The sequence below is a fragment of the Anarrhichthys ocellatus genome, unplaced genomic scaffold, assembly GCF_004355925.1.
Source record: "Anarrhichthys ocellatus isolate YVR2014 unplaced genomic scaffold, GSC_Weel_1.0 scaffold11, whole genome shotgun sequence".
Classification (NCBI taxonomy): Eukaryota; Metazoa; Chordata; class Actinopteri; order Perciformes; family Anarhichadidae; genus Anarrhichthys; species Anarrhichthys ocellatus.
In genome coordinates, this window is record NW_022280041.1 from 7,135,102 (window position 1) to 7,150,885 (window position 15,784).

The 15,784-nt window shown below is 45.4% G+C and overlaps 1 protein-coding gene across 30 annotated transcripts in view; it reads left to right on the top strand.

The window, feature by feature from the left end:
- LOC116385427 (receptor-type tyrosine-protein phosphatase delta) overlaps window positions 1-15,784 on the top strand; it is a 327,744-nt gene that overhangs the window by 232,046 nt on the left and 79,914 nt on the right. For all 30 annotated transcript variants that reach the window (XM_031850888.1, XM_031850897.1, XM_031850902.1 and 27 more), the window contains one exon: window positions 7,410-7,592. In XM_031850888.1, the coding sequence (XP_031706748.1) occupies window positions 7,493-7,592 (100 nt within the window). In that variant the 5' untranslated portion in view covers window positions 7,410-7,492. The remainder of the gene's footprint in view (window positions 1-7,409; window positions 7,593-15,784) is intronic.

The following is a 15,784-nucleotide window of genomic DNA, read 5'->3' on the forward strand; positions in this document are numbered from 1 at the left end:
TGTGTTATTCAGTTATTTTCAATAGACGTCTGTTTTCTGCCATGTCGGCGAGTGGCAGTGGAATGCCGTTTTGTCCGTTCGAGGTCTCTGTACTTAGCATAAAAACGACATGCGCTCAGGCTGGGAACAACCTCCCTCTCACCCTCATTCCTTTCTCTCATTTGCTCTGCCTCGCAGAAGTGAGATTATTCATCTTCCCACAGACCGTTGCCGTGTTGGGGGTAGATGTCAAAGTGCCAAGAGCATGTGGTGCAAAGGGTATGCGTGCCTGCTCTCTGCTTGTACGTGTCCATTTAGTGCACATGAATGCCTGAGTTTACGTGTGTGAGCGAGTGCGTGTTGGAGTTCATTTGGATGCGCTTTTTTTTAGGGTGAGGAGAGCTTACATGCGCCGTGATTCTTATTCTCTCACTTTTTCACCTGCTGTCAGCTTTCCAGTTCCCTCCCTCCAGGAAACAACACCTTTAGACTGTCAGAGTGGCTTCACAATGATTATCTCCTCTTCAGCAGTGCCTGCTTTCCCTCCCTCTATTCTTCTTTCCTCTCCTCCATCTCTCTCACGCTGCCTCTGTTAGGCGTACAAGCACAGACGGAGCGTGAGAAAAGCTGGCGGTGAGGCACATTCCCTTGCTTCCCTCCCTCTGCCTCCACCTCTCCTGCTCTCCACCCTACGCCGCGCTCTCCTCACGCCTCCTTCCTCCCTCCCTCTCCCCTACCCTCCTCTCTTTCACCACCTCTCTCCCTCTCTGCTTATCCTTATCCTCTCCTTATCCATTATATTTCCACCCCTCTGCTCCGCCCTCCCCTCACTCCCCCCTTCTTTTTTTCTGGTTCACAATATGTAACATGATTTAGCCCTCCCCTGTTCATGCGGCATACATTTAATCCCAGCCATTCCAGGTTGGCTGCTACTGCTGCTGCTGCGTCTACCATTTTTTTCTCACCCCCCCCCCCCCCATCCTGCCACACTCGCTGCTCCCGGAACAATAGACTCCTCAAGATTCAGCCTGTTTGCATGATAACAAGTTTTTTTTCCCTGTGCTAAATGCTGATGCGCAAGGTCAAGCACGACCCGAGTGGCACATGCCGTACTATAGTCGGTGCCCACACTGTGACAAGCAAACACAGCACAAGAGAAGGCCACCCCAACAAGCAGGCCATCATTTGAATAGTTTACACAGCTCGCACGCAGGCCCAATGGCTGATTGTACTCTGTGCTTGTTTTATCTGCTGCACATTGAAAAGGCATTAGTGGCGTCCATTACAGTTCAATAGGTAGCATGTTTTCCTGTGTCATCAAGGTCAAAGGACGCAATCCAAGCATGCAGGCGAAGATGAAATACTGTGCTTTGCTACCCCCCCCCCCCCCTTCAGTGTCCTTAAAGCTAACCCAATGGCTATGTACCCGTGTGTGTTTGTTTGTGACTGCCTGTGTGTGCACTGTGTGTTGGTATTCTTTCCGGGAGCAGCACAACAGGGCACTGGGATAATCAGTCACTAGACTGCAGGTCAGGGTCTTGCACTGTTGGGACCATCCATCTGAACCCAACAGCTGCTGGGAAAGGTGGTGAGAGGAAAGGGACGAGGGAGAAAGATGGGTGACAGAGAGAGAGAGAGAGAGAGAGAGAGAGAGAGAGAGAGAGAGAGAGAAAGAGAGAGATAGAGAGAGAGAACAAGTGGCGAGGTAGATCAGGTAGAGAGAAAAGTCAAGGAGAGGCTTTTGAAAAGGAGTGGGAGGAGGAGGAGGAGGAGTATTTGTGAGCTGATGCTACGTGGTGATTTTGTTTCACTAGAGTGTATGCTCAAGGTCAGTTTGGGTGGTCTGAATTCTCATGAGGACACAAAATGCTCTTTGCACCCAAACAAGGTAACGGTTTTCAAATTGCGACATCCTGTCCTTGAACTATGTTTCAAATACAAGGTTGTTTTTACAGCAGTTTGTATTTTATGAAGATGTGTAGCCTCTATTTTCAATGGAAAGTATTCGCATAAAATGGGAAACTGTCAGATTAACGGCGCAACAATATAATTTGATTAATAACAGTGCTCACGAGCTAGGTGAATAAATGCTATTTTACTGTATTTTTGGTGCGAGATTTTAAAGTCCAAGTCATTTTGCGACCAAAAGAAAGGGGGGAGGGGGGGGGGGGGGGTTTGAAATTCACCTAGAGTTATTTTGCAGCGGACACACAACTGAGATGGGATTGTGATAGCTGCGTTATCCTACAGCTGCAGCAGGTGCTTTTAAGCCAATTATTAGACAGGCAAATGTCAACAGATGCAATTAGCTCCCTGCTGTGTGTTTCATGTTGGGTGATTCATTCATAAGAAAACAAGATAGAACCAGAGACATTGGCAACATTTGCTTGACAAAAAAACGAGTCAGGCTTGCAGGCGGAACTGTAAACCCTGACTTTCTCAAAACACAAAGTCAGGCGGTACCACCCAAAGGGTAGTTTATGACCGTGGGAGGCTTGTCAAGGGAGGCGAGGGGGGAGGGGGTGGGGGATGGGGGGGGAGGGGGGTAAATAAATAAGTATAGCAAATAAACTCCTCTGATGTGTGCTTGTCAGGGTCTTTCATGTGGAGGCTGCACTTGAGGGCATAGCTTAGCTTAGCTTGAGGGATGTTATTACACATGCCGGCTGATCGGGAGCGATGTGTGAGAAACGGCCTTGTCACTCGGCCTTAAATCACACCATCCTGGGCAGAAGAAAGTAGCGGCAGATGAAAAAAAAATGAGGAAAAACACAGGGGAAAAAAAAAGCGGTTGAGAAAAGAAAGAACTACAGCTAAGGAATGGACTCTGTGCAGATTGACAGACTTTATATCATGGCGTTAACGAAAGATCTAGTGAAAAAAAGATAAAAGATGGCTGCAGCTACCATGTGAAACACATTGTGACTCAACCCGAACTTAACCTCTCTTGATGACGATTGGCAAAGGCGGTGGGTGGGTGTCGATGTACGAGGGAGCCTTTGATGAGCTTATTTTATAAATCTGGTCATATGGTGTTTTAAAAATACCCTCGGGGCCCTGTGAGTGGGTGCCTGTCACAGGAAGCCATGTTTTACTGTTACCAAATCTGTAGAACGAGGAAAGGTGCTGGTGCACAGCAACCTGTGCCCTTTTACGTGCCCTTTGACCCTAAGGCCTTAATTTAAGCAATACTGCATTCTTACGTAGTTTAATCTTATCCCCACCCCTGCCTACTCCCTGTCATTGACACCTATTGCCTAGACAAGAAGGGAGATGCGTGTGAAACCATTTTATTTTACATCATTTTCACATTTAATTCATTAAAATTTGAATAATGTCATTCCTAAACTAGAGTAAAGCACTGGGAACATCCGGCGGCCTGTTTAAATGAACAATAAAAGAAGAATACTATCAAAATGACGTCTTGAGTTGCAATAATGTTTCAATAATAATTTAGGACTACAAGGAAATGACATGGCTCTGATGCAATACTACAACAGCATATTGGCAATGAAGTATTTTTGACAACACACATGCACAGGGAGGTGTAGACAAGTGAAAGGCTCAATGCATTTCATTCAAATTGAACATGTTAAACAACCCTTTATTAACAAACCATGCTTCATTCCTCAAAATTGTGCCTTCATGGTGTTTTGAAGAGTAGTTCAATTAAATAGTATGTCAGCAGCAAAAGGATGGTGGTGGAATCTGTCTCGGGTGCGGTGCCGACTCTTCTCCACCTCGCTGCTACTTAACTCAAACTTTAGCCCGACTTCCTGAAGCAGGGCCGGTCAGCATCGGGCCAAAGTCAAAAAAAGAGATCCCAGAGATAATCCCAGTACTTACAGTACACACAGTAGGGTACTCTGTGTGCTCACTACCATAGTCCTGTGTATCATTGCAGTTACAACGTGTGCATGTGGGGGGTAATTACTGCTTTCTTTAACTCTGCTAGTCCTGAGGGAAATTGAAAGTCCTGCCTCATAAAAAGACACTAATTCTTATTTGCTGTGCCTGGCTGGGCATGATACTGGGCAACTTTTTCTAACCCAGTGGATCACATCCTGTGTAGTTTTGCCGTGCTTTGTCCTTGCATGTGTTGGGCTAATTACAGAGGGATTGGCCTTAATATATTTGGTGGCATTTCTGTGGCTGCTTTGATCTGTTAGGATAACACACTGTGGATGCGCAACTTCCTTGAAGTTCAATTCAGCTTGTGCATGAGCCTGAAATTAAAAATCCCCTGGAGCTGGCCAAAGTTAAATTAGTCAACTCGCACGAAGGATGGGCATACTGTGGTACAACTGCTGTGCTCAAACCCATGTTGAATTTGTTGAAAATGGCACCATTGGTAGCATTCTCGTGTCAGCACTTGACATTGGTTTGTACTCGGTTTGCCAAAATATTACAGCATGTGCGAGAACACGGAAAGACAGAAAGCTGATGTTGTGAACCGGCTACTTTGGGGAGCTCATTACTAATCTGCCTGCATTCTTTGCTATAACAAGTTCATTGCAGTATGGCTGGAATATAAGATAAATATGACTGAATCTTTTTTTTTTTTCTTTCTTCCCCCTCAATAATATTGCTCGTCTAAATAGAGCAGAATACCAAACACACACGCTGAAATGAGAATAGAGAGCATAAACATCCCACCCTCCTTCTCTTTCACATTTCTGATAAGGATCAAGGGGAAGGAGAAAGAGTAGACAGCTCAACAGCCCCTTTCTTTTTCTTGCCACACACCCCCCCCCCCCCTTTCCCAATTAACATTGTGCATGTTGTCAGGCTTTGTTTAATAATGCATGATTGCTATCAGCAGCAAAATCCTTTGAATGAAGCACCAGTGAATGGGAACACAATAACACCACCAGGGGCTCAGGAAGAAAGACAAGATTGTTTTTTCTTTCTATTGTAATAAACATTCAATGGAAAGCATCAATGCCACCAAATGTATGAAAATGAAGGTGCAGAGCGCAACGCAAAATAGCCATGTTGAGGATAAAATGGGCAAAGGTGGCGCCACCTTTTGAGGGAGTCCTTTTCTACGGACGAATGAGAAAGGAAAGGATCAGCTGTACTCGTGTACATGCTCATACATGTAATCAAAGATGCATTAGCACAAGCTTTCACACAAACAAAAAGCTCCAGCTCAATCAGATGCCAGATAACGATGCACGATGCATTCGGCAAACTGCTGCTGCTCTGCCAGGTCTGGCAGGTGGCTTGTCTACCCTTAGCACATTAGGAAGGAACCTGTAGTGCAATTTCCTTGGAAAAAATGTACACCGCAAGTCAACACCAAATATAATTGCTTTGATTTTTGGTATAAATCAAGGTTTTCATGGGGTGTTTGAGCTGTGCGTACATTAGCTTCTCCTTGTATTTACTCACATGGCAAAGCCTCTTGGTTGTGTCACTGGTGGTTACACAACATACAGATGGTTTTGTTTGCCTCCATCAGAGTGTGCGTAAATGGGTGTGCGCGCATGCCGGCCGTGATTAGAGAAAGGGAGTGCTGATGAGCACTGTTTCTTGTGTGCTGCCTAATGTCACGTCATTATGAAAATGTACACATTAATTAACTCAAAGGCTATCACTTAGATTTGGAGGGGCCGATCCGTGAAACAACAACTGGGGCAGACAGACAGCCGTACCTGCGCTACGTATGATCACACTGCAGCTTCATCCCCTCAGGCCCTGCTCAGGTCTTTCAGTCCGGTTGAGTCTAATCAAATTCAAAGTCGCTACAAATGCCACTCGTGTGAAAAGTCTAGTGTGCTCAAACGTATGTATATGTACGCATTTGTGTTTGTAAGCGTGTGTGTGTGTGTGTCGGCGGTGGTGTGAGCGGGGGATGAGATTGCTTCAAATTGATTCCCTTCGCCACACGTCCCCCGCTCTTGCGCTTGCTGCTAGCCCTGCGGCGCTCGGAGACAGGTAGTCATGTCTATCTCCCCAACACAAATCGAGTGTGACAGGTGCGCTATCTTCCCGTCTTTTCTGCCATTTACAGCCCACAGAAATGAAAGAGGGAGAGCTAGTGGCGGGAAAGAGGATGATTGGTAACAGGGAAATGAGGTACTTTGTCATCATTGCGCCTGGTGATTGGGCTTAGGTGGGGCTTGGTTTCCTTTTCTTTTTTTTTGTCTTTAGTGGGTGGCGGTCAAATCTGCAGATAAACAGTCCAATAAAATATTGTTTCGAGCAAAAAGCATTTATATGCACAGTTGCAGACTCCCAAGACTTCAAAAGATCTGGCGTGTTCTGTGTTTGATCTCATGGGACATAAAGTGTCTGAAATGTCATGGTACACGGACCACGTACCGGTCCACCAACACCAGTCGCCACAGCTGAAACAACAACATTCTGCAGAACAATGCAGGCGGACCAGCTAACATGCTAACCGGCAGTACAGTATGTCATCAAAGCTCACACACTTGGATTAGCAGGGAGGTGTATTACGAGGCGAAGACTACCACAGAGCATCCATCACTGAGGATCAAGCTCTGGCTTAAGCAAATGGATGACAGGGATAGAGCCGGTCTGCAGCTAATACTAGCTCACTGTATCGCATTGATTTCCACAGCCGATGTAGTGGCCCCTTCAATAAAGAGCTGAGACATGAATGGCAACACTTAGCCACTCTGTCTTCTAGATTGTGTTTGTTTGAGCTGCGCTGGATAAAAAGAGAGTCTGTGTTTGTGTGTGCTAAAGCTAAGCTACTCCATCACTTTGTATCGGCCTTTAGAGCTATTAAGCCTACTACTATGGATTACATGTGGTGTAAGAAGCATGACTAGGAGCTTCAGATGAACTGGTTTATTGAATGTGTGTATCATAATGTACTGTAACTAAGCATCTTGTATTGTACTTTAGAGAAAAGTACCCAAGAAAGTCCAAGCAGTCTCGCAGTGATCAACTCTACGAAACTACTTAATTTAAGAACTATGAAATAGCTCTCAGCATTCATGAATATATCCGGTATTTTCAGACACGTGACAGAGGTGCTTTTTATGTGAAACAGATATCAACACTGATCTTAGGACTTAAAATGTACTCTTATTATACACCATATTTAATTGGTGCTCGCGACCAAAGCTGTGAAGACAAAATCTTATTTGCCCACAGTTTCATATGTGTGGTTTCTCCTCCTCTCTATCGCTCTCCCTCTCAAGCACACGTGCACACGCATTGTGTGAAGTGACTATTCCATTTAGAGAACTGTCAGAACATACCCCGTGAGCACATCAGCCTCTTCCTATCCTCTGTCAGCTCCAGCCGAGGCTGTGTGGGGGTATGTCAGAAATGTGCAGGGATAGATAAAACCCGTTGAGCCAAACAGCTTTGTTTCATTCAGTCCCTCTCTCTCTTCTTCCCTCCTTTTTTCCCTCCCTCTCCCTCTCCCCATCCCTCCTTGCCTTGCATAGGCTGTGAATACCCTGCATCTGAGAAATCAGACCAGACTGACTCACAGGGCTCTGTGAGCCAGCGCCACCGAGGCTGCCAAAGCATGCTGGTGCCAAGCTGTCCCACCATGCACAGAGCCAGACCCACGCTGCTGCTGCTGCTGCTTGTCCTGGGTCTGTTTCTCCACCTCGCCGACGCTCAAAGTAAGTGGACCGTTGGCTTTCACGTGGGCCTCAAGTGTTGTGTCCTGCTGGGTTGGGGGGCGGGGGTGGGTTGGTCCTTTTTTTGTTTATTTTCATTGAACATCATCAGACACATCAACACTTCATGTAACACCCATGCAACTTAAATACGTAATGAATGCATGAAACACACACGCTGATCTGTACTATGATGAGACTTTCATACACCGGGGGAGATATTGCCACTGCCAGAATGAGATTGCTTTTTCAGTGCTTGTGCACATACATTTGGGTACTTTGCTGACTACCAACCCACAAACTGTGAAATAAGACAGCCCGGTTAGTTTAGATGTGTGTGCTGTCAAGATCACAAACCATGTGATTCAATAAGCCATTTAGATCTGTCACTGGGGGTGTCACAACACCAGAAATTCAGTAGCCGATACCAATACCAGTGAAATCCCATGATTCTCGATATCCAATTCAATAACACGGTGACAAAAACAAAACAATAAATCCCATGTAACATATACTCCTTACGTACCGTTTGCATGTAAACACGATCCCGTGGAAACCCAAAATAAAAGTATGATCCGACTCTAGCATGGGTATTGGCAAGTAGTAATGTTAGCATCACATTGAGCTTATACCTCCCTCACACACACACACACACACACCTGGAAATAATGATCCATCTCTTCATCTCATCAGAGAATCAAAATGTGTTCAAGTGCCTATTTTCCCACGACATTTTTCCTTCGCAAAAACCATCATGTGAACCAGAAATGCTAAGGCCTCAGCCAAAAATCTCATCATGAGAAGTCATTGGAATTGAGTTACTTGACATCAGACACCTGCCCATTGATGTGTGACAACAGTTTTCAAACCTCATTGAGCTCTGGTCCTGCACCCCAGCTCCCCCCCCCCCCCCCTTCTCCCGCCCACTCTTTTTTTTTTTTACGCTAAGATCCATGAATCATTAGCTTCTGGAGTCACAGAGGGATGAATAAAAGTTTTATTGCTCCCTTTGCAGCGACTGAAATCCCCTCAGTTCAGCTGAATGTCTCTGACTGAAGGGATCATTCACCCAAGGTCATATACAAAAGAGCCACGCAAAGTGAAATTGATGGGAGAGATTCACAACGTTGTGCCTGAGAAATGTTCCCTGCAATCTGCTCCAATGTGTTATTTTTCTTCTCTGCCTCCCGCCACATATGTCTCACAGCGGGGAAGAGGCAAGCGGAGAAACGTAGTCGCCGTTTATCCCCCGTTTTTATGTGCAGCTCCAGGATTTATTGACACAATTTAATTACGGGACCTTCCCAAAACGGCATTAACAGTCGATAAACGTTACCATTGAGGGGGCTCTTTAGTAATTATCTTTTCAGAAACTCCCATCTTCCACAACCTAGTGTGAATTTACATAACAGCATTCGATGGGGAAAAAACACCACTGCCAAAACCTTCCCTCAGACAACTGCCTCGGCAGAACTTCCACTCTTGCGTGTCCAGACATTCCACAGTCACATTTGAGCACACATGCAACAGAGACCTGCACAAGTGTAGTCAGCAGCCCCCAAATCATGACGCCTCTGTGCTCACCCCCCCTCAAATCTCCTTCCTTATAGCTGTCTGGCTGTGAGCAGCTGCTGCTACCTCATACCCTACTTAGACAGCTGTGCTGGGTCATCATTTCAAAGCCAAAACAAACGTATCATGAGGTAGCCACAGTGGCTGTCTGTTGATGACGGGGGGGGGGGTGTCCTCTCTGCAACCAAGGTAAGAGAGCAAGAGTGTGTTCAGGCAGTACATATTGGCCCTGGGATTTATTTTTGCTTCTTTCTGTTCCTGCACTGCCTGATCTCCCACATGCACGTGTTTGTTCCTCCCCTTCCCAACTCTCTTCTATTGTTTTTCCTCCTAATCGCTCTCTTGCCAATTTTCTCCTCATTTCTTATTATTTATTTATTTTTCCTTTCTAATGTGTTTCCGCCTGCGTCTTTGTCCCCCCCCCCCCACACCTTCTCCCCTCACTGTTTGGAAGCAGCGACTGAGCAGCTCCTTAATTTCCTCTATGCAGCCCAGACACACTCTGGGGCTCTCTCTCCAATCTGTGGTGTGCGCTAAGGACAAAGAGACCACCACTCGGTTTCGTCTGCTCCAGACGGACCCAGAGAACCAAAAGTCAGGCTGCATTTAAAGGGAAAGCTGCCCTCTGTTGGTGCTCTGGATTCATTTGGGTTTGAGCTAGCCTCCGGCTGTAGACATGGTGGAGGATATGAGACAAGCGAGAGCAGAAAATGGCTGAGTCGGCCTGCTCAACAGATGGCACGATCCTCGGAGCCAGTCCTACTCACCACCCCACACAGTTGGACACTGCAGCCCCCTGTCAAGAAAAACACCAATCAGGCCCAGAACAAACACACATTGCTGTTAATGGAAGCTCTAGCAAAGATTGTCTTTGTGCAAATGTTTCCAGTGTAGACCAGGATACAGCTGGGAAGAACATGATGGATCCGGAAAATGATCTATAGCGATAGCGGGTTGTTTGTTTCCCCACTGCCATTTTTCTTTTTGTCTTTGGCTTTCTCTCCCTCTTGTTTTCTCCTTCACCATGTCCCCCCTCGCTCTTCAAATGTGCACCAATTAATTTGTGTGGCAAATTGGGCTTGGCAATAGCTTGAATGAAGGGCATAATTGTCCCTGGTGAGCCAAGGGGACAGATCGCGAGAGACGAAGAGCAGGGAGGCAACAAACAATTCCTCTGTGTCTTTTGCTCAACAGTAATGAAAAAAGGGAAGTGTCTGAGGATGAGAAGAGAGCTGAGAGCATTTAACATCTCCACCTGGGCGGGGATGATGCAGGCTATAACTTTGATGCGGGCAACCGTACTAAATAACTTGGCTGTTAAATAACTGGAGAGAGTGTTTCATGAGTCGGACAGTGAAATGAGGAAGGAAATAGCTGAGTGTTAAATGTTAGTGTCTGGAAAGTTTCCCCCAGGTATCATTTTGTGATGGCGCTACAGTATGCAATACATCGACCAAGACAGCTTGAGACTGCTTTACCGTTTTTTATTTTCTCTCAATGAACAAATTCATATCAAAAAATACAGTTTTATAAATATATTTATTGATAAGCGAAAATTGGCTTGCAGACACCCATGCACTTACCGCCCCGTGCTGTGCTGGACCATGTCAAACCCTGGGCCTAATGGTGTTTTAATTGATTGCTAGTGGATGGCATGGTGAGCTTCAGCAAGCCAGCATGCTTCTCTTTAACACGTCAAATGAGTATCGACAGGCCCCTCCAGCCTCTGTAAACATTAAGATATTAACACCCAGAGCACTGCACACACACACACTCGGAGCACTGCACACACACACACGCGCACTCGCTCGCTCACAACACCCACAGGCATCAAATGTATGCGAGAATCCTTTTGAGCCAGCAATCAAAGGTGAACCACATGGGAGGAAAAACTGCAAATTGTCTATTGATGCGGCACTTCTTTTGAGCCACTGCAGTGTGAAAAGCAGGATAGGGCAGGATTGGGGGCAAACTTAGTCACATTTGAACACGGCGACGGTCACGTTTAAATGTGTGTTGAATAATCAGAGGAGAGAAGTCGATCTCTCCCGTTACACGGAAATTGGACTCTCGTGCTGTGTTTTTGTGACAGGAGTCGGTTCTCCATATGTTCACTATAAAGGAACAAGTTACACATTTATGATCGAAGAGCGTCTCCCGGTCTATGAGGAGTAATTTGTTGAACAGTACGGCAGTAACAATCCAACAGCATCTGCCCGTGTTGAAGTCAGTTCTCGTGTTTTGTGGGTGGAATGCAGATTATCATAACAATGTCTTGTAGTGGTGTTTGTGTATCTGTATATCAGGGAGATGCATGTCGGGATGGACAAGAATAACTCAGCATGCATGCGCGCACGCACACACACACTTGAACAGGCACACATTAATAGAAAGGGAGTAGTTCCAATTATATGCATGTGCACACAAACACATGCACACACCCCTCAACCGGATCACCTTGTAGCAAGTCCGAAAGCTAATGATAGTCTATTCTCCAGATGACATCAGGCTGTAATATGTATGCTTTATGCATGCCTGGCCTAATATGAATTATTGTAAAATAGTGTTGTATTTGCATATGAGCTTCCGGGCTGTACTGAAATTAGCATTTTTACAACAGCTCAAATTAAATCCCTCTGCTTAATTTGCCTGCATGCTAATTTGATTTAAATTGAGTCTATTCCATTCCCTTTTCCTCTCGTACCCACACAGCACTAACATGCAAACCACACACACACACACACACACACCAATTCAAGCACATACACACACATGCATGCACAGTATGTACTCTTAAGAGCTGCAGCCTACATTTACCCCCTCTCCCCCCACACACACACACACACACTCTCTGGCACACATTGAATTAGACACGCAAATAAACACACACATCTTACATGTTTGTGTATGCACATAAAATGAGATTAAAGCAAGAGCAGAACTGAACTCGTGGCGGTTTTGATCCAACTTGAAATCACTGTAATTCCTCCCCCTCACCCCCGCTGTCTACCACCTCGTTCATCATTCTGCCGGACACCGCTCAAGTGGAAATCTCATTGTTGGCTCCACTCGTTCATTTCAGAACCGGCTTAGTACAGTACGTCTTGAAAAACAGCATGGACATCTACAAGAAGAGAGGGTGCGCATCATGTTCGCACTTCAAAATGAAAGTCGTGAAAACACCTTCACTTAAGATTGCCAGCACTTAATTGCCGTCTAGTTGTTTGGATGCAGACCTTGTGACAAGACTGGGAATCTGAGATAAAACAATGTTATCAGTTCCCTGCAAGATGGGTCTTGCTCGCAGGTTGAACTAAATTAGTAAGAAGTTATTATCGTTTCCTGTGGCTGAAAATGCCTGTACCGAGTCCTTGTCAACAATGTGCTGTGCAATTATGTTTAAAGGTTGTATCTGGCCCGTTATTAACGCCATGAAAGCCGGAATTTTTGCTGGCAACTACACCCAAGTGTATTGTTTAAGCCAATCAGCCTCATCTATGGATTGCAGTCATTTTTCTTCGCGCTTAGACCACAGAATCACACAAAAGCAGAGCAATTTTCACCACACTCATGACCCGCCCACTCTTCAGAAAAGCACATAATCACATACATATGGAGATGTTGTACAGGCCCAGATGCAGGTAATTAAAGCCCCCCACAGTCACACTATATCTAAGTGCACTTATGCCTGCGAGACACATTGACTTGAAAATGGTGGGGCAATTTAACCCTGCTGTACCATTAATGTCTCAGAGTGGGAATATTGACAGAACAAAAGCACCCTAATCCAAATGGTAAATCAATTGGAGTGGCAATCAACAAACTCCCCCCCCCCCCCCCCCCCCCCCTCCCCTCTCTAAATCCATATATTTGAATACCTTGACATGAAATGACTGGGTCAATCATACTGTCGAATAGTATGTATTTCAGTCAGCCTAGCACCTCTTTATCTTACCTTTGAGCTTTTAAGGTACCAAGAAAAACAATGGAGGACCTCGCTAATGCAGTGCACAAGACTAGGCCTCTATACTTACACAGTCTTTTCCTCTAACAGGCACACTCTCACACAAAGGGTACCTTGTAGCATGCCTTTGAAGCCGGGATCAGCCGGTGAGTCGAGCACAATGCCAGCTGTTTTGCATCTGCTCAGCTTACACTTGGCATGATCCAGGCCTTGCTGGCATATGTACTAAATCTGATCACCCTTCATACGCTATGCCAGTGAACTGTATAACAATGCAGGTGTTTCGTGACATTGCCCCAGTGACAGTGCAATTAATAGATGGATGCTGTAGCTGCAGTAATGGGATTACTGGACCAGTCAAGTCTGAAATACATCAGTGTTGCCTGCACAGATGATGTTTTACCGCAGTGTGCAGTCTGAACAGCGAAGAGCTGCTCAGAGTACATATCATCTGCACGTCCAGTATTCTAAGACAGGGAATTCATACAATATAGACTGGATTGTTCATGATAACGCAACATTCATGTTCAAACCTTTTAAATACAAAATACAAATTAGAATGGTGCAGTGTATATGGATAACATCCATTATGATTAAGATCAATATATTCTGTAAGTGGTGGGGATTGTCCGACAGCCTTATTTGCATTAGTGCATTAATAGTTGCTAATTTATCTACCAACTCTGGGTGGAGTCATTAAGCATTTTCTGCATAGGTATCACAGAATACATGCAGGTTTGGCTAAAGCATGACCTCACCTGCGTTACTGCGTATTTATTTGATTTGTAAAGCTGACCAATGATTACAAATGTGGTTTTAAAGTGTATATCTTCAGCATGTGACATTCACTAAGATAGGAATCAAAGAACCAGTCTGTATTTTGCACACCATAAGCAAAACACGTCAACTTTAAACTGTGGGGAGCCAAGAGCTCAATGAGCATGCATGATACCAGTAGTTATTTGTCATCCAATAATAAATTATTCTCTTCAAAATACTGTGAAAGAGCCATCTGGATATTGCTGAATTCTTCTCTCTTAAGGGGGAAAAATCTTACCAACCTGAATGTGTGGGTTTGGAGGGAGGGAATATATTTTTTTTTGTGCACCTTTATAGTACATAAAAGTTCAGTTATAAAAGGTTTTTTGAATTTTGTGCCTCAGAATTCATGCATAATATGCGTGCATGTGTGCGTGGCTGTGCATGTGAGCTTGTGTGGGTAACACCTGGCCCTAGGCTGGAGCTTTGGTCTCACTCCAGGGGGTCCTACGAGTGCGACACATTGCACTGATCTCAGCGTAGCACATTTGTGTGCCTGTGGGGGTTTGTTGAGATTCGGCGGTGGGGTTAATGGTCTAAACCATTCATCGCCATGGAGCGCCTCGAGGCGATCTCTCAGTTGCAGCCAGAAAGCTTACATTCCCACCTTCTTACCTACAGCACTCTCCAATGCTTGACGCCGATTGGGAATCTTTATGCCCTAAGCTCCTCTTGTCACAGTTGATTTACATTCAGCGGAGTGATGGAGTGAGTGCTCAAAGTCCGTCTTCAAAGAGTCGGCCTTTCTCACCTGATACTCTCACACAAACTGCATCTGTCACTATTTGTTTCTGTAACTCCGCCCTGCCATTTGTTTGCTCGCTCACTCATTAGCAGTCACTCTCTTGCACACTTATTCACACACTCCCCGACTTGCTCCCTCTTTGGCTTCGCTTCACCACCGAGTGAGTCATGCCATTCGTGGAGCTGAGATTTATTGTGACACACAGCTTCAGTGTGGTTTATTAGTTATGGCAAATGAGAGTGAAAGCCTCCATTGAGGGGCGAAAATGCTCTCACGCCACAGCCAGACCCATAGGCTTTTCCAGTTGAAACTGAGCCAAGCTCTTGTTTCTAATGGCATGGCGCTCTAAGTGCCCATCCCATCACGCCGCAGAACACGGAATATGCATTCTCACACACACACACACACGATTACCAAAGGGTCCCTGGACATTTATGAGGCGTTTATACAGCATCCATCATAACATCCATGAACAGTCTGTTTCCTCTCAGCTTTAAAACTCCCTTGGTGCAGTCTTTTATGCCATTCATCATTCTCTCATCAACTAATTAATTACCACAATCCTCTCCGTCACTTGAGTCATGATGAAGGATATATCTAGTTAAGTGTAGATAATTAATGTAAAACAGAGAGGGACAATGGAGTGGTCATTTGCTTCGAAAGAAAGGACCTCATCGGGTTTTCCTCCTCCCCGAAGAATCTTTAGGACAAACACATATGCTGACATATTGCATCCCAAACTTTTAGCCCTCTCAAGCTCGATCTCACTCGATGAATCCACTCATCTACCCACTTTTAGCTCTCCCTCATTCTGATAGTTGGTACCAGAGAGCAGGTATCGGGGGACGTGTGGGAAGAGGGGAGAAGGCTGTTGAGCAGACCCGATGATGTCAGGATTTATGCCAACATGGATTTATTGAAGTACACCTTTCAAATAAGATTCCCCCCACTCTCATACTCGTGCCCCTCGGAGTGAGGAGAAAAAACAAATAATGATCAGACAGTCTCGAGGAGATTCCCCTTCACTTACTGAGTCTCCTTCCCGCCACTGCCTGGGTAAGACCGAGATTTCACACCGCATGAGCTGCTGCCTCT